The sequence below is a fragment of the Chenopodium album genome, chromosome 25, assembly GCF_948465745.1.
Source record: "Chenopodium album chromosome 25, dcCheAlbu1.1, whole genome shotgun sequence".
Classification (NCBI taxonomy): Eukaryota; Viridiplantae; Streptophyta; class Magnoliopsida; order Caryophyllales; family Amaranthaceae; genus Chenopodium; species Chenopodium album.
In genome coordinates this window covers 8,502,073-8,529,980 of record NC_137858.1, presented here as the reverse complement: position 1 = coordinate 8,529,980, position 27,908 = coordinate 8,502,073, and the positions used below count along the sequence as shown (strand labels likewise).

At 35.5% G+C, this 27,908-nt stretch overlaps 3 protein-coding genes across 3 annotated transcripts; all 3 read right to left on the bottom strand.

Moving 5' to 3' along the window:
• Window positions 1-2,540: 2,540 nt before the first annotated feature.
• On the bottom strand, window positions 2,541-9,099 carry LOC145613600 (putative disease resistance protein RGA3). The gene is made up of 3 exons (XM_081668698.1): window positions 8,436-9,099; window positions 3,173-6,233; window positions 2,541-2,760 (listed from the first exon to the last, which is right to left on the bottom strand). The coding sequence occupies exons 1-3, from the start codon at window positions 9,097-9,099 to the stop codon at window positions 2,541-2,543; spliced, it is 3,945 nt and encodes a 1,314-aa protein (XP_081524824.1).
• Window positions 9,100-10,949: 1,850 nt separating this feature from the next.
• On the bottom strand, window positions 10,950-20,555 carry LOC145613599 (putative disease resistance protein RGA4). The gene is made up of 2 exons (XM_081668697.1): window positions 19,889-20,555; window positions 10,950-13,867 (listed from the first exon to the last, which is right to left on the bottom strand). The coding sequence occupies exons 1-2, from the start codon at window positions 20,553-20,555 to the stop codon at window positions 10,950-10,952; spliced, it is 3,585 nt and encodes a 1,194-aa protein (XP_081524823.1).
• A 4,269-nt stretch (window positions 20,556-24,824) lies between these two features.
• LOC145614543 (putative disease resistance protein RGA3) lies at window positions 24,825-27,856 on the bottom strand. The gene is made up of 2 exons (XM_081669600.1): window positions 25,149-27,856; window positions 24,825-25,052 (listed from the first exon to the last, which is right to left on the bottom strand). The coding sequence occupies exon 1, from the start codon at window positions 27,854-27,856 to the stop codon at window positions 25,154-25,156; it is 2,703 nt and encodes a 900-aa protein (XP_081525726.1). The 3' UTR covers window positions 24,825-25,052; window positions 25,149-25,153.
• Window positions 27,857-27,908: the final 52 nt, after the last annotated feature.

Here is a 27,908-nt window from a genome sequence, read left to right as displayed (position 1 = left end):
GGGAAAATTCATTTTTTTTACTCGTACTAATCTATTGTGCCACAGCTTAAGAAAGAGGTTTATTTTTTCCACATCAAGGTCATCCAACGCAATAAATTGAGTTTCCACTAAGATAAGAACGTTTTATTGATGTATCTTTAAAGGTGTAAATAACAAATGCAATGAAGCTTCTGGGAAACTGTTGAGTTTATTCTAAAAGTTGGGTTCCTTGAATCTTCTGTAATTTACTATCTAACGTTTTATGCACCATTCTGCACACTCATTGATTCATATCAGATATATCATCATGAAATTAACTTAATATCCGACTCTGCAGGCAATATCTGTTTGGCTCATGTCATGGGATGTGACGAAGTTTTATACTGGCTGTCACTGGCCTACCGTAACCCTCCTCCTTTATCCAGGCTTGGGACTGGCAGCGGGAAACCCACTGGCGGAGTTAGAGAAGAAAGATCTTCATATGGTCTTTATTGATTTAGAGAAGGCATATGACAAGGTGCCAAGAGAGATACTTTGGTGGGCAATGTTGAAGAAAGGTATCCCACGAAGGTATGTAGACCTAGTTAAGGATATGTATCGGGATGTGTCAACAAATGTGAGGACATGCGGAGGGTTGACAAAAGATTTCCCTATTACAATCGGATTGCATCAAGGGTCTGCATTAAGCCCTTTTCTTTTTGCAACGGTTCTAGACGAATTAACTAGACCAATTCAAGATGAGGTTCCATGGTGTATGCTGTTCGCAGATGATATCGTTTTGGTGGATGAGACTAAGGATGGGGTTAATGTCAAGTTGGAGCAATGGAGGCAAAGGTTGGAATCTAGAGGGTTTAAGCTAAGTCGGAGTAAGACTGAATATTTGGTATGTCGTTTTGGCACTCAGAGGGGGACAAGCAATGAAGTGGTGAGTTTGGATGGAAAGGATTTGACCATGAGTGAATGTTTTAAGTACCTAGGGTCGATCATCCAGAAGAATGGTGACATTGATCAAGACGTGACCCACAGGATTAAGTCAGGGTGGCTTAAATGGAGAGCGGCCACGGGAGTGCTATGCGACCGCAGCATTCCCTTAAAGTTGAAGGGAAAATTCTACAGGACTGCCATAAGACCAGTGTTGCTCTATGGTACAGAATGTTGGGCTTCTAAGAAAGAGCATATTAAAAAGATGGAGGTTACGGAAATGCGCATGTTAAGGTGGATGTGTGGAAACACTTTAAGAGATAGAATCAGAAATGAGGTTATTCGCAAGAAAGTAGGTGTGGCGGGCATTGTAGATAAATTAAGGGAAAATCGTCTGCGTTGGTTTGGACATGTAAGACGGAGACCCGAGGGTGCACCGGTGCGAAGAGTGGAAGAGTGGGACCATGGAGGGATTAAACGAGGAAGAGGGAGACCAAAGATGACTTGGTTGGAAGGAGTGAGGAAGGATATGAAGTGCATGGATTTACGTGAGGATGAAGTTTTGGATCGTAAGGGATGGAGGAGAAAGATTTATGTTGATGACTACACGGAATAATCAAATTTGGTTTATGTTAGCCGACCCCACTTTTGGGATTAAGGCTTTGATTGATTGATTGATTGATTGATCCGACTCTGCAGGCAGAAGCAGGGCATGAAGAGCATAGATGATCATGTCTAGTGAATTAAACCAGTAGAGGATGCAAATGACAGTCTGACTTGTTCAATGGGCTGCGTCCTGTGATGAGGCGTGTTAGAATTTTAACGGGTGATATGAGATTGTAGAGCTTCAAGAACACATGGAGAGCAGTGCAGTAGAGAATTTACATGCAACATGTTATGCAGAGAGCAGTATAGCCAAAGCAAACGTTCCTTTGTCATCAAGGGCCATGTTATGCAGAGAACACTTGGATATGCTTCCTCATTATACAGCTACCTATTGCTCGTAAGTTTTATTGACTGAAGTTATTATGCCTTATGTCTGATATAAGTTCTCAAAATGTTGTTCATAATTGCAAGGTCTATAGATACTCATATACATAGTAGAACTTATATATTAATTTAGTTTTTTTTTTTGAAAAGAAGGATGCATTCATTAATTAATAGTTAAATTACAAGCCAAACTCGTTGATACATCACCCGTCAAAAGAGTAGAGTTCTCAGCACAAAAGTTAAGGTCTTTCACATAAGTATCATTACAGACAATAGGTGGATGATTCAAAATACATATTTCATTCAATCTAGTCGAGTTGGCTCTTGCATCCTTTGCTAATTCATCAGCCAGACAGTTGCTGCTCCTACTCTCAAAGAGCATATCCTGATGGAGTTCCATTCTGAGGTCCCTGGACAACGGCGTTAACATCGTTTGTTTGGCTTCCCATGGAATAGCCAAAATTATATCCTGAAGTCATATACGTAGTAGAACTTATATCCTCACAGAGTCACAGCTTTTAAACTTAAGAATTTTGAAATACATCAATTTATGCATAATGGTGTTTTTGCTTCATCTGAGATGTATTGCAGGAAAAATCAAATGCGCCAAGGCACATCCGAAGGGGCAAAAAAAAAGAAGCAGAAATCCGCTATTCAGGCTGTTCCAGCAGCCCCAGCATCATATCAGTACAAGGTGAGAATGTACCAGGAAAGGTAGAGTAGAGCAACTGACAATGTGACAGAAAATGGAAAGGATGAGAGCTATATAGAGTGATAAAGTTACCAAGGGCCGTGTGATCATCTGCTTCCTCGAACAACACCTTTTGAGGGACAGGAATTGAAACACTGAACATGGAGAAGAATCTGGGACTACGAACAGGTAATAATAATCAATGACATACATATCATTGACATACATATATAGTATATCTTAATCATCAATCTTATTAGAGTAATAAAAGAAGACTCACATTAAAGTTTAGATTATACAATAATAACTCATAGTTGGGATTAATGTGAGAAGACCTCTCATAGTTTGGATTATTCATGTGAATTTTTTCTATTGCATATATACATGATAGTAAAATAAATAAGATACAACAGTTAAAAAATGAAGTAAAAAAATAATATGACCTGAAAAGGCAGCATTTTTGGAACTGAAGTTTGGCCATTTTGCTAATAGATAGTAACATATGGAATATGTGAGATTATAGGCCATTCAGGTCCATTTTCTTTGGCGTATCTTTCTTTTAAATGTTCGCAATCATTAATATAAAGATACAATAGCTTGGATAGACGCTTCATGGCCTCTTTTGAAGGTAGATATTTCATGTGGTAGCACTTCGTGATACACAATCTATCAAGAGATGACAAGTTACCTATCCACTCTGGAAGTTGTTCCAAATGATAAATCTTCTCAAGTTTCAGATATTCAAGGGTACATGGGAGGAATTGTCGAGGCAGAGACTTGATCTTTGGAAACTCCGACATTGTAAGGTATCTTAGGCATTGAGGGAATGTAAGGTTATAGTCCCATTCATCTCTAAACCCACCAATTGTTAATTCCCGAAGGTGACTAAAATTTGGGATCCACTGCAGGCTAGATATCAGCAACTCCCCTGAATTCATCAAATTCAAATCTGTAAGACCTTGCAGCTTGCTGAACTTTGGGATGGGACCCTTTATCATTGGGCAGTTTTGTATCAACATGTACTCCAAAGACGTAAACTCCTCTAGACTTGGCATCCTTTCTAACTGTGTACATCTCTTAAGTGTTAATTTACGTAGAGAGGTAAGGTCATTTGGAATACAATTCAGGTTTGGGCAATACACAATCTCCATTGTCTCAAGAGATAAAAGCCCACTGGGTATACTCTTTAACCTCTCAGACTCACTTATGTATAAGTGTCGTAGAGAAGAGAGGTTATCTGGAATACAAAGGCGTGGGCATTGCCTTATCTCCAATTCCTTGAGAGATACCAGTCCATTAGGTATACGATGCACATTCCAACAATCATATAAACTCAATTTCTCCAAGTTTATACACTTTGACAGTTCTTGAGGTATGATCTTCATAACCATTTTCTCCACTTTGAGCGATGTGAGAGCATTGCTATATTTGATGATGTCCAAGGGTTGAGTGTCACCAACATTTGTAAGCTCCAAATGCTTTATGGATGGTAACCGTACACAAGGTACAGTTTCCAATTGTGGGCAATCTTGTATATCAAGAGTTTCAAGTTTAGGAAACATAATTACTGATTGTGTCGACCATGGTGGTGGTGGCATCCATGTGGTCAGGCTTTCAAAAGAGATGATGTGAAGCTCGCTTAAAGACGGAAATAATACATTCTTTCCCACACTCCCAATCACAGGAAGATCAATATCAGCACTAGAGTTGTTGCTTTTACTTTGATAAAATGCCTCCCCTATACATTCCAAATCGTCAAAACCTTGTAGCCACAAATTCCTCAAAAAAGGTAGTTGCCCGAGTGAAGGAAGCTCTAAGCATCTGCTACAACTTTTCAGTATCACCTCTGTGAGATTCATAAGTGGTGTCGAATGACCCCCATGTTTAACAACCATGGTCATCATCCACGATGGAAAACTCACACCCATGAATCCATTTACATAAAAAGATTGTAAGTTAGGGTGAGGTTCAAGGTTATCCAAAACATCCTCATCATTGTTGTCTGCTTCTCTATCTGCACCCCACTCCAAATGTAGTGTCACAATCTTGTCCTTTCTCCCAAGCCCGGCTTTGCTTGCTGTTTCTTTGTTTTTGACATGTTCAAGACCACTGATGTTCACCAGACCCTTAAGTTGATCTAAAGGTCCTAGTTCATCAATAGTCCATCCTTCTTGATCACGCAACTTAAGGGGAGGAAAAGTCTGAAGGTTAGTTAATTCTCCTAGTCTTCTTGATGCCAACAAATAATGCGTTGTGTTTGTGTGTCTTCTTGATCCCAACAAGATAGTATCCATCTCTATGTGTCTTAAGCTTTTCAGCTTATGCAAGTTTATGGGAAGTTCCTTCAAATCCTTGCATTTTACAATTCTCAATGTCTGTAGCTGATAAAGTTTGCAGATTGACTCCGGGAGTACAGCAATTTCATTATGAGATAAGTCAAGATACCTTAGATGAACAAGCTTCTCGATAATATTTGGAACCTCTGTTAGCCCATTATCAGCCATGATTAATGTTCGAATGTAACTCGCACTTCCTAACAAGTTGTTCCAACTTAGCACCCTGCCCCAGAAACAAACTGTTCTCAGCTTTCTTGTCGTCAACCTATTAGTAAAAGTTTCAGGTGGTGATTCATTATTTGCTAACACAAACGCCAAATGCTGAACATGGGAGACATCTACCCGTTTGTTTCCAACTTTCCAAACCAACAATTCCTTCTCTAAAACAAAGGAGGCAAGATCATGCACTAAATCATGCATCTTGTATATAATTCGATCATCATAATCATCTTTCTCCTCTTCTAAGAAGGAATGATTTAGTAGTATGTCAAAATATTTCTCACCAACTAATTCCATTGTCAGAGTAGAATTGTCGGTTGCAGATTTATCATAAAGAAATCCTTGTGCCAACCATAGAGTTATCAATTGATGCTTCTCCATTTTGAAATCCTTAGGGAAGATTGCACAGTATGCAAAGCATTGCTTTACGAACACATGATTCAAATGGTTGTAACTCAACAATAACGATGGCATGATAGCATATACATCTTCTGGTTGGAAACCCCATAGTTCACTATTCTTCTCCATCGATTCCCATTCATTCACGTGCTTCTTTGACTGTAATATGCCACTAATTGCTTTTATCGCCATAGGAACACCGTTACACTTGTTAACAATTCTTCTCCCAATATTATCAAAACAAGGATTACATGGAAATGTCTCATTAAAAACTTTTTGTTTTAATAAAACCCATCCTTCATCTTCAGACAATCCTTTCAGACTGTGTTGATAAATGGCACGTGCTTTGTTTGCGACATCAATGCTACGGGTGGTAATTAAAATTACACATCCTCGAAGATCACCAATACTCAGCAATGCATTTATGAAGGAATTCCACAAGTCTTGATTGTTTTCCCAAACATCGTCAAGCACGAGAAAAAATTTCTTCCCCTTTAACTGTTGTTGAAGTTTATTTGTAATTGCATATGTGTTTGTCAAGTCACATTTAGTTGATGTAAGACATTGAAACATCTCATTCAAAAGTCTATCAACTTTGAATTCCTCAGACACACAAATCCAAACTTTGTTCTTGTCAAAATGGCCTTCAATTTTCTCATGTTCGTATAACTTCCGCGCTAAAGTTGTCTTGCCAAGGCCTGTTAAATATTATGAAAGAATATTATTAGTCATTTGAATTTTTAAAACACTTATATAAATTTCTTCATTAAATAAATTGGTAATAACTAATAACCATTTGACAGGTCAATTGATTTTATTCTTTATTTTTTGCCGGGAACAATATAGGTCAACACGGTAATTTGATTTCTCAATTTTCTAAGGGCATGCTTGGATTGGGGGTAATATATTAAGGGGTAATAAAAGTCGAATTTGAAAAAACAAAAGTAATTAGAGGTGCTGTGGAAGACATGGTCTTTACAAATGAAATAAGGAGGAAGTAAAATTGTAGGGTTGTGAGACATAGCAAAGTGTCTCACAACTATTAAAAAAATAAAAAGGTACAATGAAGAGAGAGAAATGTCGAGAGAGATAGGAAGAGTGAAAAAGGTAGTGTACACTTCACGTGCAAAACGAACAAAAATTTAATGGGACCAATACCACTGAGTCTATATTTTGTTCAATTGAAACTCTAGTTGAATCTTTTTGAGTACCACAGAGACTACATTTTATTCCACAGAAGTTCTAGTGGTATGATTTAACAGCTCAATGAGACATCTCTAAAATGATGTCTGAAATACCTATATTGCCCTTGCGAGATATAATTTCATTGTCCCATAACCCTCCGTTTGGAACACCTCATGAAATAAGGTATAGTAGTTGTGAAAAGAGAGATGGGGAATTATTACTCTCGTAATGAGGGTAATGATTACTCACTCTCCCCCTAGTGTAACTATTACCCCAAAATGAGGGTATTGATTCCTCTTTTTCACCTCACATCATACCATCATTGCATAAATTTCTTACAATCACACCATCACTATCTCCTTCTTCCCTAATTTCACATTCATTATGCTTAATTTGACTTTTATTACTAGCTAGTAATACATCTCCCCCAATCCAAACACGCCCTTAGGAAGAACCTTAATGTATGGTATTTATAGCTATTAGGAGATTAGGAAAAACCTAGAACTCTAGAAGTATATAGTAAATTGCTATAGATGGAGAGAGTCATGAATAATTGTTGGGAAACATAACAATAATCTCAACTATTAGGGTCATTCTCATTTTAATCACAATAATAATGTCAAGACCCTTCCCAAAACATCTAAAATGTCTAGTGACTTGAATACAAGTTATTTTTAGCCAATTTATCTTCTATTCCCTTGTCTTTCACACAAATATGAGGGTTGAGATGTATGCATATTGACTAATATGCATCCATTGAACATCAAGTCTAAAACCAAATAACATGAAGATTGACTCAAATAACAAAAGAGCTATAACTAATTAGATGGTATGTTAATTGGAGTTTAAGCCCTTTCGTGTTAGTATTCATATTATTTGGTTTTATGCTTGATCAATGTTTAATTTATTGGACGCACAAGCATAGCGCGCATTTACCATTAATTCGTTTGTTTTTTTTTTTTTTTTTTTTTTTTAAACAGGATAATCTTCTTGGTATACCTTAGGACTTAGGAGCATTTTTTTGCCTCAACTAGGCCTTAAGGACTCAAGTAACTACAAAAAGTGAAAATTGGAACAGAGAAAAGAAAGTGGGGACTTGTTTTTAAGAGTAGTTTACCATCCCACGTATTTGTAGGAGTTTCAATTTCCCAACGAATTCCCAATTCAATTCCCATATTATTCTTACTTATATTATTAACCAAACAACTATTCATAAACTTTTTAAATTTTTTTATGAATTTGTATTTCTCCTGTTATTGAAATGCAATCAAACAAAGTCTTGTGTTTTTTTACAAAAAAAGTCTTACAATATGGCCTCATTTTAAAAAAAGGTTTCCTAAAAAGTACTCCCTCCGTTTCATAATGATGTTCCTGTTTCACAAATCGATGCAAAATTTTACCCATCTTTGACCTCAAATATCTTTAATCTCACACTAGCAAAAATTATAAAAGTTAGATATTAATAATCTACTCACCAAGACGAATCAAACTAGATCCCACATGATTATATTTGCTCTTATAGATTAAGAGAAATTTAGAAGATTCTCTGTTTCTTAAAAAAGTCAAAGTTTCAAAACAAACATCATTGTGGAACGGAGGGAGTATAACACTTTTTTTTTTTAAAAAAAAAAAAAATTCCGAAAAAAAAAAAGTAAAACACTTTTTCTAAAAAAAAAGGATAGAAATTATAGACGAATTCAAAGAGAAAAATTCACCTCCAATTCCAACAACAGCAACAGTGGACAGATGATGAACATCCTGGCCGGAAGATCTGAGAATCATTCGCAGCAACGTCTCCTCATCAGACTTCCTACCAATAAATTCAGAACCTCTCGCAGCAGCATGTTTCCGATTTTCATGCAACCATACTTTATCACCAACAGTAGTGCTGGATGCAACTGCTTCTCTGGCTAGCTGCACCTTTTGTAGACCGTTTTTGATAGCCTCATTGTCCAACTCTTCTAGGTTGGATAGGATCTCTTTCACCCGATGACTCATCCGAATACGGAAGGCAACAGGGCTAGTAGCAGGACGTATAAAGTTGCTACACTTTTTCTTGAATGAAGGAGGGTTGTTTTTCAGCTCAATTTTCCTACGAAGTAACTCATATTCATAATCGTCCATGAGTTCATCAGCAGAACAGGCCACATCAGTGAGTTTTTTAAGCCATATATTCACAAATTTGCTCTTCTCAGAATATTTGGCACTCCCTAGATCTTCCAGAAATGCCTGGATGTCTATGAATCTGTTTTGGAGCATTTTAAGTTGATCCTTAAAGCCCCAGACAAGTGCTACCTCCTCCAACACCCGATCTGCCACCGTCTTCATCACGGCTTTTGCTGCTTCTACCGCCAACCCTGCTGCTAAGGCTTCCGCCATGGATTGATCAAGTAGCTGTTGCGTTGCCTGTGTTTCAGGTTGACAGAGATCACAGAGAGAAAGTAGAAGAGCAAATGCAGGGATGCCTGATAGATGGAGGCCAGTGGTTAATAAACTTTTAAAGTTTTGCTGAGCGTTGACTTTTCACATCTTTGTGTTGCTGATTTTTATTTAGACAATTACCAGTTCAAATCAGTTGAATTTAGAGGCCAAGTGATCAACTTTTTAATACTTAATCTTGTGTTGTTATTAACTCATTTTGATTTTAATTTTATTCATTGGATTTAAGAGCAAGTTTATTCAATATGGAAGGTGGTAAAAATAGGGACAATTTTACATTTTTTTTTTTTTAAACAAAGGTAAGGAAAAATAAAAGGCATTATGAGACCCTCCACACAAGGGAACTCCTAAATTCCTAATGCATGCATAGAACAATTTTACAATGGCTATTATAATTTAGTAGCCACTTTAATTTCATATTTATGACCTTACAATTTTAATGCTGCACCATTCATTAGGTTGACTTCTAGATTTTTAAAATTAAAAGGTTTTGCAACAAAGGCAGATACTCTTTGGCTCTTTGCCTCTAGTCTCTAATTGAAGTTATTTACATGATGTCCTCAAGTTGATTATTGGGTAGCCATTACATTTCCAAAAAAAAGTTGTTTATTAGTTTTACTTTGATTTTTGCTTGGTTTTCCTTTATCTTTGGTGCTTGTAATTTCTTTTTATTTTTTTTTTTATTTTTCTAACAGGTAGTGTGTTCGGGCCTCCTCGATCATCCATGTATTAGAGTGCATTGTTTTTGATAATTTTACTTTGTATCAGATGGAGGAATCAAAACTCAAGCCGATAGATTCGAAAAAATTCAATACATTCAAATTGACACCTCTTTATAGTACGGATTATGATAGTCTTTTGTTGCGTTGCCTCTTGCCTCGCTAGAGGATGTGTGGTGGCCTGGTGGGACTGTGTGGGGGTTTCAAACTTTTAATTTTTCTACGAAGAATAGTACCACGTACATACGATTGTACGAGCATTAACTAAGTCAAATATAACAATCATATTAAAATATTATTGATATTTTCTTTATTTGGTAACATGCTAACAACTTATTCTAGCATCTTCTTTTGTCGCAATGCTAAGCTGGAAGAGGTGGTGGGAATGTTAAGTTTTAATTTTTCTTAACCAAAAATTGTTAGTACTAACAATACTTTGTCTTTCCTTACCAAAATTCTTAGTCTCTTACAGTCTTACCTCTCTTAAAGAGTTGTTCTCTTCTGTGTACCAAAAAAAAAAAAAAAAAAGTCTTTTTCTCTTCCCCTAAAATATGGTATGTGATAAGTAATATTTTATAGTCTTTTATCAGCTTAAAAACCACATCAAATTATAAAATGATAAAAAGATAATGATAGTAATATTATACTACTATAAGATGAAAATTGTAAGAATCATATGGTAACTAGGGCCACTAACGAAAATTTTATGTTGAAAAATAAAACTGCTCTTGAATTATAAAGCAAGTTAGTTTTCCGTACTCATAGTTTAGCTTTACATTTTCTAATTTTTTTTCTACTGTAACATTATTAGAGATATTAATAGTTAAAATATATAAAGTCGCCCACTAGACTTAAAAATTCCACATCTTCAAATTTTAAAGGCTTAGAAACTTCAGAAAGGGCGGCCTCCCCGGATGTTAAGTTGTAGGCATCTTTTGCAGCTCATCACTAGCTCGTCAACTGTAAGATCACTAGCTTGACATCAATTTACATCATCCATGTTGCTGAATTTGCAAAGGACTGGAAGTAGGCAGCATCATTTACTTGAAATAAGGCTTGGACATTCAGCTTTCAAATAGTCATATGTGGAATGTGTGAGATTTTGGGCCATTCAGGTCCATCGTCTTCAACACATCTTTCTTCCAAAAGTGGGCAATGGCAAATAAAAAGACACTGTAATTTGGAGAGTCGCAGCATGGCCTGCTTTGAAGGTAAATATTTCAACTCCTGGCAAGAATCTAACTCCAATACCTCAAGAGATGACAAGTCGCCTATCCACTCTGGAAGTTCTTCCAAATCATAAAAGCCCTGAATCATTAGATATTCAAGGCTAGAAGGGAAGAGGTGTTGAGGTGGTTGTTGAGGCAGATACTTCACGTCTGGGAATATTGTCAATGTTAACTTTCTTAGGGATTGTGGGGATGTAAAGTTGAAGTCCCATTCATCTCCGAACCCACCAATTTTTAAATCCTGAAGGCGGTGTAGATTTGGGATCCACTGCACGCAGGAATTCATCAATTCCCCTGAATCCACCAATGTCAAATTTTTAAGACCCTGCAATCTGCCAAAATCTGGGATGGGACCTTGTATCAACGGGCAATTCTGTATTGACATCGACTCCATAGAAATACATTCCTCTAGACTCTTTGACAACGTTACAATCTCTTCACAATCCTCAATTATCAAGTCGCATAGAGAAGAGAGGCCGTCTGGGATACAAGCCAAGGATGAGCATCTCTCTATCGTCAATTTCTTAAGAGATATCAGCCCACTGGGTATACACTTCAATCTCTCACAATTCTTTATACTCAAACTCTCTAGGTTACTACAGTTTTGGATTTCTGAGAAGGTTTGTGTGCCACCCACAAAATAAAGTTTCAAATGCTTTAGAGATCGAAATTGCAAACAAGGTAACGCTTCCAGTTGCTTGCAAAATTGTATCGTAAGAGCTTCCAGCTGAGGAAATGCAGTTGCTGCTTGCATCGGTGATGGTGGCATCCAAGTGCTCAGCTTGTTAGCATAGATGATGTTAAGCTTTCTTAGAGATCGAAAATATACCTTTTCTTCTGAAGTCACAGTCCCATGAAGTCCACTAGCATTAAACTTGGTGCTGCTTCCGCTTTGATAAAACTCATCCCTTACCAATTTCAAATCATCGAACTTTTCTAGAGACAAGATCCTTAGAAAAGGTAGTTGACCGAGTGTAGGAAGCTGTAAGCATCTACGGCAACCTATTAGTTTCACCTCTATAAGATTCACCATTGTCATCATCCACAAAGGAAACCTCACACCCAAGAAATGATTTACATGCAATGATTGTAAATTTCGGTGAGGTTCAAGACCATCCAAAATATCCTCTTCATCACCATTGACGTGAGAAGTTAAATTTCTGAATTCATTCCATTCCAAATGTAATTTCACAATCTTGTCCTTCTTCCCAAGGGCAGCTTGTATAGCTGCCTCTTTGGTTTTGACATTTTGAAGACCTTCAATCTTCATCTGACCCTTAAGTTGATTTAAAGGTCCTAGTTCATCAATGCTCCATCCTTCACCATCACGCAACTCAAGAGGAGGTAAAGTCTGAAGGTTAGTCAATTGTTGTATTCTTCTTAATGCATACAATGTGTATGTTCTCTCTATGTGCCTTAAGTTTTTTAATCTATGCAATCCTCTAGGTAGTTCCATCAGATAATAGCAACCTAAGATTCTCAGTGTTTGAAGTTGATAAAGTTTACAAATTGACTCTGGCAGTGCAACAATATGATTATGAGATAGGTCAAGATACCTTAGATGGACAAGTTTTCCAATAATAGATGGAACTTCTTCTAGCCCAATGTCAGCCATGATTAATGTTCGCATGTAGCTTGCACAAACTAAGAAGGAATAGTTCCACATTGGCTCCTTATTGCGGAAACTTATTGTTCGTAGCTTCCTTGTCACCAACTCTTTATGAGCAAAAGTTTCAGGTGGTGTTTCGTTCTTTGTTAAATCAAACATCAAATGTCGTGCATCTGCTTGTTTGACTCCACCTTTCCAGACCAACAAATCCTTCTTTGAAACGTAGGCTGCTAGATCATGCACTAAGTCGTGCATCTTGTACCGTACTCTATCGTCAGAATCATTTTTCTCCTCTTCTAAGAAGGAATAATTCAGCAAAATATTAAAATATTTTTCACCAACCAATTCCAGTGTCAAAGTGGAGTTGCTGGTTGCATATTCATCCTGAAGAAATCCTTGCGCCGACCACAGAGTAATTAAGTGATGCTTCTCCATTTCAGAATCCTTAGGGAAGATTGCGCAGTATGCAAAGCATTGCTTTACAAACACATGATTCAAATGGTTGTAGCTCAACGTTAACGATGGAAGGATATGGTTTATATCTTCTGGCTGGGAATCCCATAGTTCACTATTCTCTACCGACACCCATTCATCATATGCAAGCTTCTTTGACTGCAACGTGCCACCGATTGCTTTAATGGCCAAAGGAACACCCTTACACTTGTTAACAATTTTTCTCCCAACATCATTGAAAGAAGAATCATATGGACGTGTCTCACTAAAAACGCTTTGTTGTAATAAATCCCATCCTTCATCTTCAGATAAACCCAGCAATTTATGTTGATACAAAGCATGTGCTTTCTCTGCAACATCAGTGCTACGGGTGGTAATCAAAATTACACATCCGCGTAGATCACCAATACTCAGCAATGCATTTTTGAAGGAATTCCATGAGTCTTGATTATTTTCCCAAACATCATCAAGCACAAGTAAGAATTTCTTCCCCTTTAACTGTTGTTGAAGTTTATTTGTAATTGCATCTGTGTTTGTTAAGTCACTTTTGGTTGATGTAAGACATTCAACCATCTCATTCAAAAGTCTGTCAACTGTGAAATCCTCAGAAACACAAATCCAAACTTTTGTGTTCTCAAAATGGTCATCCACTTTCTCATGTCCATATAGCTTCCGTGCCAAAGTTGTTTTGCCAAGACCTGTTATAATAAGATAAAAGATAAATAGCCAATCTAATTTTAAGACCCTTGTACACACATACATTTCCCTTTATTCAAATTTTTTCAGCAGGATACCCTCCGTATAAATATTTTTTTGAATACGTGCAGCAAGCTAGCTATAACAAAATAGGTTTAGCCGTTTAATAGTGTATCTAAGATTCTAATTAATCTAATACAACTATATATATGTGAGGGCATAATTAATAAATCAGATCTATTGTGCAACTACTTTTCTTAATCTACATAATTTACAATTAAGTCTAATAAGGCCCTGTTCTGTTCACCTTAAAAAATTAATATTAAGTAAAAATAATTTCAGTTCAGTAAAAATAAGTTCAGTTTAGAAAAAATAAGTTCAGTTCAGTAAAAATAATTTCAGTTCAGTAAAAATAAGTTCAGTTCAGTAAAATTCAGTTTTCTTAAAGAAGAATTATAATAGAAAATCAGTAAAAATAATAATTTCAGTTCAGCAAAAATAATTTCAGTTCAGTAAAATTAATTTAAGTTCAGTAAAAATAATTTAAGTTCAGCAAAAATAATTTCAGTTCAGTAAACTTAATTTCACTTCAGCAAAATTAAGGTGAAGAGAACGGGGCCTAAGGTACAATAAGTTAAAGCAGATCTATTAAGTTTAATCAGTTCTAATAAGTTTAAATAAATAAGTTCGGTAGCTCCAATAAGTTCAAATAAAATTTAATAAGTTCATATAAAATGAATAAAACACAATTGTAGACACCCATTTGTGTCTCCCCAAACCCAAACCCAGTGATGAATACCTGTCACGTCAAAACATAATCGAATGAGGTAAAAGTGTGAAAAGTCAAGTGTTGCGGTTATTTTTTATTAAAAATCCTTCTTTCTGTTTTCAAAAACCTTTCTATTTTATGAAAACGTCCATTTCAGTTTATTTTGGTCCATGATAAGGGTCCAATAATGGTGTAGTTGGATGGGGCTTCAAAAAACCTTTCCAACGATATATTATAAGCCCAATTCCGATGAATAACGAGGAAGTTATGGCCAAAATACTAAACTGGGCCCAAACCGGATTTTACCTACGACCCAATGATCATGAGGAGGGTCCAAAGGTTTAATCCTATTCCTAAACTAATTAGGATTGATTAGAATCTTCTATAAGTTTCTAAAATATCTTAATTATCCTTTTTTGAAAAGATAAGATCATAGAATTTGATTTGAATATAAACTTTCCTTTTTTAAAACTTTCCTAATTCTATTCGGATTTAAAGATGTTCAAAGATAGTCAGATATTATTTTCGTACCTCATATTTTTTATCCAAATTTTATATGGTTGGATAGATCTTGAAATTATCTTTCCAATGATATATTATAATAATAAATCCGAGCTATAACGAAAAAGATATTAAAGATATACGAAACTCTATCCAAAACTAACACCGTTCCACTATTTCGTCCATATCTTTTTATCCACAAAAGATTTTAATCTGATTTCAATTTCATTAGAAAGTAGACTTCAAAAGCTTTCCAACGACATATTATATGACTTATTTGGACTTCTAGATCAAAAGATATGATTAAAACAAAATCCGCAAAAAACTGTCTTGTCGCGAAACGACAGGCTTGTCGCCTCGCGACAGACTCTGTCGCCTGGCGACAAGATAAATCTTTGGCGACAAGGTCGGTTTGATTAGCGACAGAGTGGAGTTTTATTCCTTATCAAATTCTATGATTTTCCGGACTGTTTCCTTATAAATAGGGTCCGAACCTCTGTTTTTATTCATCAATCACTATCAATTCTTATTCTTTTCTCTCTTGAGCAATTCATGCTTTCTCTCTCTCTCTTTCTAAATTAGTTTTTACATACAATATTCCGCATACACAAGACTTAGAGTCATCTAGCCAAGTTCGAAGTTGCCTTCGCCCTAGACGTGCAAGGTTGATAATTTCTGAGGGTTTGGTCCAAAACTAGTCAAATCTTATTTAATTTGATTTCAATTTAATTCTTTAATGGTTCTTTATTATTTTCATTGAAGTTTACTAACTTGTGTATTTTGTTATTAGAAAGAGGTACGAGGCTTCAAAGTAAGTAGATTAGCTTACTCCCTATTTCTTTCACAATGTAGATTGCATGCTTATTATTGTTTATAATTCCTAGTATCATGTTAGGATGTTTAATATTCCTAGTATCATGTTAGGATGTTATTTTATGCTTTCTAGTATCATGTCTAGGGTGCCTCTTATCTTTTCTTATATTCTAATATCATGTTAGTACCATGTTAGGTTTAAAGCTTTGATCTTTATTGTTTAGTGACATGCTAGGATTTGTTATTAATATTGTTAGTATCATGCCTAGGATCTTGCTATTATTATTAAGCTTTATTATGGCTTATCATGATTATTATCATCATTATTTATTGTTTATTATTATGTTGCTTGATTATATTTTATTGTTATTGCTTGATCACACCTTTTATGCAGGTTTAAAGGGAATTTGTACTTGAAATCACGCTTAATAAGATAATTATTAATTTGGTTTAGGCTAATGTGATTTTAACTCAAGTGATCGCCAATAATAGTCTTGTTTGTGCATTAATATTCAACCAACATAGATAAACAGGGTAGGATTAATATAATGTTTGTATGTTATTCGAAAAGCGCGCATGAATACGAGCAGAACAAAGTAGAGGCCTATTTTATAGGGCGGGTCCTTTCTTTTGTAGATTGGATTCGTACCCTCATCCCCGGACCGTGTTTGGTTCAAGACCTTATGGAGTAGTTGACGGTCCTTTGGATTGTCTTTTGGATACAAGTTCCTTAAAACTTGTTGGCGACTCGTTTTTGCTCTTTGTCTTTCCCTTTGGAATGCCACCGTACTTTAGTGTATGACCACAGTGGGGTTCAAGTTTGGGGTTATCATAATGCTTGAAATATTCCCTACAACAATTTAAGTTTTCGGGTGAAGTAACATTTTTCACCTTTTAATGATTTTTTTTCTTTTTATTGTTTGGCAATTTGGGAGAATTTCCGATGAAATAGATTAGAAAGGACTTAAATTAGTAATTGGTGGTTCGTACACCCGGGTGTACCATGCACATGGTACACCCGAATTAAAGTAGAAAGAACATAGTACATAATTATAAAGAACATCATGAATATATAAAGGAACATATTACTGAAATATAAAGAACACAATAATTTTTTAGCATAGTTTTTAAAATAAGGTAAAAGATAACTATTAATTGATTTTTACCAAAAAAATTTAATTCAAATCATTTCAAATATCAAAAATTCTTCTATTTACAATTATTTTCGCTCAAATATAATTCAAAATTTCATTTTTAAATTTCAAAAATTCAAAGTTCAAAATTTAAAAATATACTACTATTTAAGTAAAAAGAAAATAATTTGTATTATTGATACCCAAAAAACATAATTAATTTATACCTTAATAAAATTGTTTGTAACGTAAAGAACATATAGTATAGACTTAAAGAATATATTGATTAAACTCCGGTAACATATTTCATTCCAATTAAAAGTGATAAAAGAACATTTATCATATTATAAAGAACATCATCTTCAACCTTATACTACTAAAATATAACACTAGAATAATAAAGTACAAAAAAAGAAGAAAAAAAATTGTAAATTACCTTTTCCCTCAACAACGAATTCATCAATTACATCTTTAATTAAAAGATTCATCAATATGATATAATTAATTCCGTAATTTCATTAAATCTCTTCAAAATTCAAATTTTATTATGATTTCTTTCTATATAAACTCAATTTCTCTTTCTTAACAAAAAATGAAATTTTGTTTATCAGAAGTGATATAAAATGTAAATAATAAATTAATTTCATAAATCAAGGAACAAAAATAACAAATCAATCCCTTAAATCAAGGAGAGAATCATTTTGAATTTTTTTTGCTCGTGTACTTTGTAGTTGTACACAATGTTCTTTCCACGTTTTTATAATTCTTGTATTTTGACTAGGTTTACCATGGTACACCTGGGTGTATGATAAAATTTTCATAAACTAGTCCTTTTTTTTTTTTTGACAATAGAGACTTAAATTAGTCTTAGTCATTTAAAGGTAGCCAATTAAGAATAAACAAATCTATAAACCTATTAAAAAAAACAGAAGTTTTTTTTCCCTCCAAATAATTTCTTATTCCTCCCAAATGTTTTTTTTTTATTTTATTTTTGTACGGAGTAATATTTGTGCAAAATTAGCTTCCCCATATTAAAATTTGATTTTCATGTAATTTTAATACTTTCTCTCTCTATTTTTTTTACAAACTCCATGTAAATTTAAATATACTTTTACTTATTTTTATTTAACTTACTTAATATCCGCGTAATCAACCCAAATGGATTGTTCTTTCGGGGACGGAGGGAGTACAATTTATAGGTTGCTAATTACCGATAGTTTGATGTGTCCCTAATTACTATGTACTGCTAAATCCGTTAACATTTGCTAATGATCGACTACTTATTAATTCATCGGTAATTTTGAATTTATCGTGAGTCATTTATTAATCATTTTTAGTAATTTACAAATCGATTAAGAATTTAAGATGATTGGTAAAAACATGTTTTTTTAAGTGTGTTGCCTTATATAGAGCTGATTATATTTTTTTAGTGAACACAAGTAGAGCTGTTAAAAGTTGACCCGATCCGAAATATCGGCCCTTATCCGATGTATTAACCGATCTGTCCGAAAAAATGGTGACCCGAACCCGACCTAAAACCAACCCTAGACCCGAGTTGACCTGAATATTTGAGACCCGAACCCGAACATTAACCGACTTAGAGACGGTCCGACCCGAATGTAACCCGTAAATTATTGACCTGAACCGAACCCGACTTGAACCGAAATTGACCCAAACCCATTTTAACCCGTGAAAACCCGAATTCAACCCGACATGTTCCTAACCCGACTCGAATTCAACCCGACCTGTTCCTAACCCGACTCGAATTTCAACCCGACCTGTTACAAACCCGACCCGAATCAACCCGACTTGTTATTGACCCGACCTAAATTCAACCCGACTTGTTATTGAATCAATATGTATCGGTTGTTATCTCATGTTGGTATTGGAACGAAAATTGAATCCTAACTCTATTTCTTCGATATTTCACTTTGAATTTTAAGAGGTTAGTTTCACAACATGTTTTTAAGGACGAATTTCAGGGACGAAACATTTGAGAAATGTGACATACGATTTTCTATGAAATAAAAATTCAAGATGGGCATTGTGCCATATGAATAGAAATCAAGAAACATTAAAATTACTAAAATTAAACACACTTTCTTAAGGTCCCGTTCTTTTCACCGTAAAAAAATAATATTAAGTAAAAATAATTTCAGTTCAGTAAAATTAATTTCAGTTCAGTAAAAATAATTTCAGTTCAGTAAAAATAATTTCAGTTCAATAAAAATAAGTTCAGTTCAGTAAAATTCAGTTTTCTTAAAGAAGAATTATAATAGAAAATCAGTAAAAATAATTTAATTTCAGTTAAAATAATTTCAGTTCAGTAAAATTAAGTTCAATTTAGTAAAAATAAGTTCAGTTCAGTAAAAATAATTTCAGTTCAGCAAAATTAAGGTGAATCAAACAGGGCCTAAGTCTTGTTTTACTAAAAAAAAAAAATCCAAAAAGAGATTATAACCCGCAAATTATTGGCTTGAACCGAAGCCGACTCGAATCCGAGAATGACCCGATTTGATTATAACCCGACCTAAACCCGATAAGATGTATGACCCGACGTGATTTGAGTCAAACATGACCCAACCCAAACCCGACCCCGACCCGCATATGTTATGACATCAACCAGCATTAACCAGAGTCAAATCCTACTCGTTTATCCGAATTGACAGCTCTAAACACAAAGGACAAGCCCAAAAAACAAAGCGAAAAACTGAAACAAAAAATAAAATAAAATAAACTACACGCACTAAACAAAACAAAAAAGGGAAAGGACTCAGAGAAAATAAAAGGACGATAGATTATTATACCTCCAATTCCAACAATGGCCGTAGTGGGAAGATCAACCTCCTTGTTTATTGGATTGAGAATAGCTTGTAGCAACTTCTCCTCATCAAACTTCCTCCCAATGAATTCAGAGCCTTTTGCAGCAGCATGTTTCCGATTTTTATGCAACGCTGCATTATCAACATAGTAGCCAGCAGTAGTCGATGCTACTGCTTCTCTGGCAAGAGGCACCTTCTGTAGACCGTTTTTGATAGCCTCGTTGTCTAACTCATCGAACTTGGAAAGGATCGCATGAACCCGACGACTCATCCGAATACGGAAGACAACGGGGTTTGTTGCAACACCAAAAAAGTTGGAGCACTTTTTCCTGAATGATGGATGGTTGTTGTTAAGCTCAATTTTCCTACGAAGTAACTCATATTCATAGTCGTCCATGAGTTCATCAGCAGAATATACCACATCAGTGAGTTTTTTTAGCCAAAGATTCACAAATTTGCTCTTCTCCACATATTTGGCACTTCCCAAATCATCTAGAAAAGCCTTAATGTCGGATAATTTGTTTTCGAGCATTATAAGTTGATCCTTCAAAACAAAGGCAGGCACTATATCCTCCAACACCCGAGCTGTCACTGCCTTTGTCATAGCTTTTGCTGCGTCTAACGCCAATCCTGCCGCTAAGGCTTCCGCCATCGATCGATCAAGTCGGTTGCGTTGCGTATGTTTCAGTTTATGAGGGGGAGAGAGAGAGAGAGTACAGGGGTGTTTGTATGCAGGGATGCGTGGTGAAGCTTTAGTGTTTCATGAGCATTCTATTTACTACGAGTGCTCCGTAAGACAGTAAACTGTAAAGCATAGACACAATATTATTACAATTTGATTAAACACGTAAGCTTAGACACGAAATAAGGCCAGCTAATTTGATTTTTTTTTTGAAGAAAACTAATTTGAAATTAATTTTATGGTAACTTCTTAATACAGCACATTGTACAATTTTACTAGTAATCTTCTTTTGTCGCATTGTCAAGTTGGAAAGCTGGTTGTAATTTTTTAACTAACAGTGTTAGACTAGCAAAAGTAACAATACTTAGTCTTTCTAATTTATTTGATTACCGACAACATTGGCTACCTACTCCGTCATTTACATAAATCTCTTTTTGCGTGTGATGCGTCTCCCGGCCCAGCCCCAAACCACTACTCTATTATTATTATTATTATTTATAAAGGCCTATTATTATTGTTCGCTTCTAGGGAAAAGTTTCATTTTTAATGGTTTTTTATTTTTTATTTTTTTTTTGTATTTTTTTGCACAAGCCTATGTTCAGGTTTAATGGCTTTATGCTTAAAAAATTGGTAAGTCTATTTTTATTTATTTGTTTAATTACTCTGTAATTATTATTTTTACACGAATAAGATGAAGACTGAAGAGAATCCAATGAAACTACGAAAGAAGAAAATTCAATCCTATTACCTCGAGATGGGTGCTCTAACTAACCAAGTTGTCTAATGTGAATTAAATCACTTTTGGGATGCTAGCAATTAGGATTAAACGTAATTCAATAAAATTTGATCTTTCAACTTAAACCATAAGAAAAATCAATTTGGCCCACAGAAACTACCTCACAATTATTTGATTATCTAAAACTCAATAACACAATTTCATTAATGAAAATAATCCTACTCCCTCCGTCCCCATTTGATAGTCCCTTATGGACAAATTTTAGTTTCAAAATGTTCACCCAATTTGCTTTTTCCAACAATCATAAATATTAATTTTTTACCAAACTTCCATCCAATTTGCAACAATACTTATGCAAATTTATATTTCCCATGTACTTTTATTACTTTCTCTCCTATTTTTTCGCATACCCAATGTCAATTTACATTTTCAATGTACTTTAATTATTCTTATTTGTGTTTATTAATTCTCGTGAAAAATGCCCATAAGGACTATCAAAAGCGGACGGAGGTAGTATTTAATAGTTTCAAAAAAAAAAAAAGAAAAAAAAAAAGAAAAAAAAGAAAAATTCCTATTTAATAATTAAGCATACAGAGAAGATGTGTTTGGCTGTTTGCAACGTTCCTTGTTTCTACCTGCTGACTTCTAGTTTTCAAGACGATGAAAATGTAGCATTGATTGTAACACTTTAAGTCAGCAGTAACTTCCCTGAACGTACACACAGTCCAGTTATACAAAGCCATCTAACTTGTTAAAATCTGAAATTAGACCCTCAAATAGCAGTCTATCTTCTTTTCTCAGCTCTTCTAACTGTTTGCATTCCTGCAGACTAATCGGTATCCTTGTAATTCTTCACAATCCTAAAAATGTAAATGGACAGACGTCTGCAAGAAACGACAGAGCATCACAACTACAATTCCTTAGGTAGGCTAATTATTTCCAACATAGCAGACACCGCGAGCAAGTGAGAATCTGGCCAGTGCTAAATATGATTGAAGCAGAGGCCAATTTACGATTTTACAGTTTCGAGGCAAGGAAATGCAAATAGTAATACTAAATTGCTGTTATTTTGATACATGGTTTCGTCATGCTCATTCATACAGACTTCATTGCCTATAAATTCCAAATCTGATCTTCTAAATGTGTAAGGGGAAGAAGCTTCAGAAAAGGCAACTCCCCTATTGTTAGAAGTTGTTTATGTCTTTTAAATCTATTTTGATATTCCAGGAGAATCAAGGTGGCACAACACATGCTAAAGCCTTTGGCTGATATGTCCTCGATTCGATTATTTTCCAAGAATGTTGGTTGAGCCTAGTATGTAAGCAATGTATATTATTATTAGCCATATGTTGTTTGCTCACTAAACATTTTTCTGCAATATCCTTTCAAAGATATCTGTTTTATGATTTCGCTAGTTTTCTGATGCAGGGTAAATCAATTGTGCCAAAGCAAATCCAAAGAAAAAAAATGGTAGAAATCCAGTAGACCCAGCTTTTATAGGATGAGCTACTGGGAAAGTTGGAGAGCACTACAGTTGACAATGCAGCTCCTGGAATAAAAAAGGCAGCAGAGAGAAGCATTGCTGAAGCAACATCCCTATAAAGTTAGCTTAGGGCATGCAATCTGCTTCCCCGAGCAGCAACCTTTTGAAACTTTAAGAACTCCAAACATGGCGAGGAACCTGTTGTGCACAAGGACTCTGGCAAACCTGCTCGGAGAATCCCTCTAAGGATACCAAAAATAACCGAGGAAAATTAAAATTTTGGACTCTTAAGTAGTGCTGATTTCTTAACTTAATATGGAAAATTTTGATGTTATCACAAGTTTGTTTACAGGGAAAATTATTTTAGAGGATTGGATCAATCCTCAAATGATTGGTATTCTTTCATTGTTTATTCAATCTATGGGGCACCTGTTTCATAGACTAAAATATACTTGTGCAGTGTTTCTAGTTTTATTTCCATCTTGTAAGTCTGTGTGACCTGCAGGCATAAGTAGGAAATGAAGAGCATATACAGATGATGTCCAGGGGATGCAAATGACAGTCCAAGACCAGTTCAATGGGCTGCTTTTGTATTAGGCGCGTCAGAATTTTAATAAGAGACCTTATAAGAATATAGAGTTACGAGATAACAAGGAGAGTTGCGCAGCAAAGAATGTTGAAGCAACGGGTTAAAACAAAGAGAACACTTCAGCCAAAGCAAACGTCCCTTACGTGAGGAAAGCCACTGATATATAATTGACTAGGAACAAACCACAAGTCATGATTTTCTCTCTAAGAAAGTAGAAGAAAGTCCAAGAGCATAACTTATTAGCAAAGAAAAGTACTAATACTCAAGTACATACAAGTATTTATTTTTGAAAGCTGAAGTGCTTTTGACAACTGTATACCTCCTAATGAAGAAGAGCTTGATCGTGAACTTATTGCAGGGAAAATCAAACGCACTAAGGCCCATCCAAAGGAACAAATGGCGGAAATCCACTATTCAGCCTGTTCCAGCAGCCCCAACATCAGTACAAAGTGAGCATGTAGATCTACCGGAAAAGGTAGAGAGCTGTGCAGCTGACAATGTAGCAGCAAGTAAAAAGGCAGAGAGCAGTACAACCGAAGCAAATATCCCTTTAAAATTGCCAAGAGCCATGCGATCTGCTTCCTCAAACAGCAACCTTTTGAGAGTCAGAAACACTGAACATGGAGAAGAACCTGTTGTACACAAGGACTCCGGTGAACCTGCTAGGAGAAGCCCTCTACGGAGACCAAAGAAATCTGAGGAAAAAGAAAATTTCGGCCTCTAATGTAGTACGTGCTGATTTCCTAATTTAATGTAGGCAACCTGTAGATCATTTGGAATTTGATTTCATCACAAGCTTACTTTATTATGGGGAAAAATTTGGAAGAGGATCGATCGATCCTCAAATGATTGGTATTCTTTTATTGCTTATTCAATCTATGTGGCACCTATTACAAATGGGTTTAAAAGAAGAAAATGTACTAGTGTTTCTAGTATTACATTGTTGTTTCTGGAAAAAAATGTACTAGTGTTTCTAGTATTACATTGTTTTTTGTGAGCTCATTGTTGTATATGTAAGAGTATTTTAAGGCACAAAATGAAGGTCTCTATTTGTTCGAATTTGACATAGAAAATTGAGTTTCCACTTTTTGTAGATTGAGCCCTAATTTATCTGTAGAGGTGAAATAACAAATGTAATAAAGCTTAGTTAGCATGATTATCAGCAATAAAAATGAAACAGGCAGAAATTTGGCATGAAGAGCATAGGTATTAAGAGTAGTACGTAGTATTATTTATTAGAATGTATACCAGAACAAGATTAGAGTTCTTATTATGTTGGTTAATAATGTTATCCTACCCTCAACTTTCACAATTTTACTCCTAAAATTATCTGTTAACTGACAATTGTTCGAAGAAGTCATTAAATAAAAATGAAAATTTAAATATTATTCGTTTATGCAAATTCATATTAATTGTACCGCTGCATTGAAGAAAAAAAAAAATTACTTTCTTCTGTGATGATAATTAATTAAATTTGTTACAATATTGTATTTGGAAATTGAAAGTACTAAATTATCTGAGCAAAGAAAATCTAGCATTCGAGCAGCATACTAGCAACATTTAATTTGTGTCGAACATCGAAGTGGTATTGACAAAAATAAATAAGAGCAGCAGCTTCACAATTCACATGATTGATTAATATCATCCATGTTCTTGAATCTGGAAGTAAAACAAAGATATATCAATAAATGAAAGTTTATACAGAGAATAAAATTAAAAAAAAGCAAAGAGGTTATGAATAATAGTATGACCAACCTCAATCAGCAATTTTCAATTTTTGATACGAGTATACGACAATGTGGAATGTTTGGGATTTGATGCCATCCAGATTCAACATCTTTGACATACTTTTCTGACAAAATTGGGCAGCCTTCAATAATGAGATCTGTTAATCTAGAGAGACGAGATAGGGCCTGTGTTGAAGGTAGATTTGCCAACTTGGTGCAATTTCTTATCCACAGTGTCTTTAGAGATGACAAGTTGCCTATCCATTCAGGAAGCTGTTCCAACTCATTAAATCCATAAAGTTCCAGAAATCGAAGGGTTGAAGGGAGGAATTTCTGAGGTAGAGACTTGACATTTGGGAAACGTCCCAATTTTAACTCCCTTAGGGATTGGGGAAATGTAAGGTTGAAGTCCCTTTCATCGATAAAGCAGTCATAAATTTGTAAATTCCGAAGGTGATGAAGATTTGGGATCCACTGCAGGCAACAAGTTATCAACTCCCCTGAATTCTCCAATTCCAAAAGTTCAAGTTTTTGCAATCTGCCCAAATCTGGGGTGGGACCCTTTATCATTGGGCAGGAGCTTATGGATATGGATTCCAAAGATGTACACCCCTCTAGACTTTTTGGCATGCTTTCTAACCCTTCACAATCATGAACCCTCAAATTACGCAAAGAAGAGAGGTCACCTGGAATACTAGCCAGGGATCGGCATTTTACTATCTCTAATTCCTTAAGAGAGATTAGGCCACTGGGTATACACTTCACTTTCTCACAGTAAGATATTCTTAATTTCTCCAAGTTTTTGCACTTCGACAGCTCTTGAGGTACCATCATCATATTTTTTATATTCCTTACATCAAGGGATTGGAGAGCAGTGCTATATTTGATGATATCCACTGGTTGACTGCCACCAATATTGTTAAGCTTCAGATGCTTTAGTGATTGAAACTGCTGTAAACAAGTTACCCTTTCCAGTTTTGGACAATCTCGTATCCTTAGAGTTTCAATTTTACGAAATAATATTTCCGTTTGTATCGGTGATGGTGGTGGCATCCATGTGGTCAGTCTTGCAAAAGAGATGATGTGAAGCTTGGTTAGAGATCCAAATAATACCTGTTCTACTGCAGTCCCATCCCCAATATAAAACGCCTCCCCTATACATTCTACATCATTGAAACCTTCTAGCCACAATATCCTCAGATTAGGTAGTTGCCCAAGTGTGGGAAGCTGTTGGATTTTGCTGCAATTATATAGCTTCACCTCTGTAAGCTTCATAAGTGGTGTCGGATGACCTCCGTGGTTTACAACCATTGCCATCATCCACGAAGGAAGCCTCTCACCCATGAATCTACTTACATATAATGATTGTAAATTAGGGTGAGGTTCAAGGCTATCCAAAACATCCTCATCATCATTCACTTGATGAGAGCCTACTTCTCTATCTTTACCCCACTTCAAATGTAGTGTCACAATCTTGTCCTTTCTCCCAAGGCTAGCTTGTCTTGCTGTTTCTTTGTTTTTCACATGTTGTAGACCTTTGATTTTCATCTGACCCTTGACTTGATCTAAAGGTCCTAATTCATCAATGCTCCATCCTTCACTGTCTCGCAACTTAAGGGGAGGTAAAGTCTGAAGGTAAATTAACTGTCGTAATCCTCCATATGCCAGCAAGAAAGAACTTGCCTCAATGTGTCTCAAGTTTTCCATCCTGTACAATCCTTTGGGCAATTCCTTCAGACTATCGCAATCTATGATTCTCAGCGTCTGTAGCTGATACAATTTGCAGATTGACTCTGGTAGTTCATTAATACTACAATACGATAGGTCAAGGTACCTAAGATGAATAAGCTGCCCAATAATATACGGAACCTCTGATATCCGAGTATAAGCCATGCTTAACGTTCGTAAGTATCGTGGACAGCCTAAGGTGGAGTTGATCCAATCATAAGCCCTGTGGAAACTTATCGTTTTTAGTTTTCTCACAGCCAACCTATGAGTGAAAGTTTCAGAAGGTATTTCGTTCTTTGATAAGTTGAAAATTAAATGTCGAACATCATCTTCCAGTTTAGCTCCAACTTTCCAAACCAACAAATACTTCTTTGAAATGTAGGTTGCAAGATCATGCACTAAATCGTGCATCTTGTACATTATATAACCAGAAAAATCTGTCTCCTCTTCTAAGAAGGAATAATTCAGCAATGTATTGAAGTATTTCTCACCAACCATTTCCATTGTGTCCCTGGTTGCAAATTCATCGTGAAGAAAGCCTTGTGATAACCAAAGAGTAATCAATTGATTTTTCTCCATTTTAGAATCCTTCGGGAAGATTGCGCAGTATGCAAAGCATTGTTTTACATAAGCATTATTTAAATGGCTGTAGCTCAGCATTAACGATGGAAGGATATCAATTGCATCTCTTAGTTGGGAATCCCATAACTCACTATTCTCAATCGATTCCCATTCATACGCATGCTTCTTTGACTGCAACGTGCCACCGATTGCTTTTATGGCCAAAGGAACACCCTTACACTTTTTAACAATTCTTCTCCCAACATTATCGAAAGAGGAATCATATGGACGTGTCTCATTAAAAACTCTTTGCTGTAACAAAGCCCATCCTTCATCTTCGGATAAACCTTTCAATTTATGTTGATGGGAGGAACATGCTTTCTCTGCAACATCAGTGCCACGGGTGGTAATCAAAATTACACATCCGCGGAGATCACCAATACTCATCAATGCATTTTTGAAGGAATCCCATGAGTCTTGTTTATCTTCCCAAACATCA

Coding starts and splice junctions, on each gene's coding strand:
- LOC145613600 (XM_081668698.1), bottom strand. CDS start 9,099: ATGGCGGAAGCCTTAGCAGCAGGGTTGGCGGTAGAAGCAGCAAAAGCC. Junction 6,234..8,435: donor TGCTGTTGTTGGAATTGGAG/GTGAATTTTTCT, acceptor AATATTTAACAG/GCCTTGGCAAGACAACTTTA. Junction 2,761..3,172: donor AAGCGTCTATCCAAGCTATT/GTATCTTTATAT, acceptor ACCTGTTCGTAG/TCCCAGATTCTTCTCCATGT.
- LOC145613599 (XM_081668697.1), bottom strand. CDS start 20,555: ATGGCGGAAGCCTTAGCGGCAGGATTGGCGTTAGACGCAGCAAAAGCT. Junction 13,868..19,888: donor GGCCATTGTTGGAATTGGAG/GTATAATAATCT, acceptor TTATTATAACAG/GTCTTGGCAAAACAACTTTG.
- LOC145614543 (XM_081669600.1), bottom strand. CDS start 27,856: ATGAGTATTGGTGATCTCCGCGGATGTGTAATTTTGATTACCACCCGT.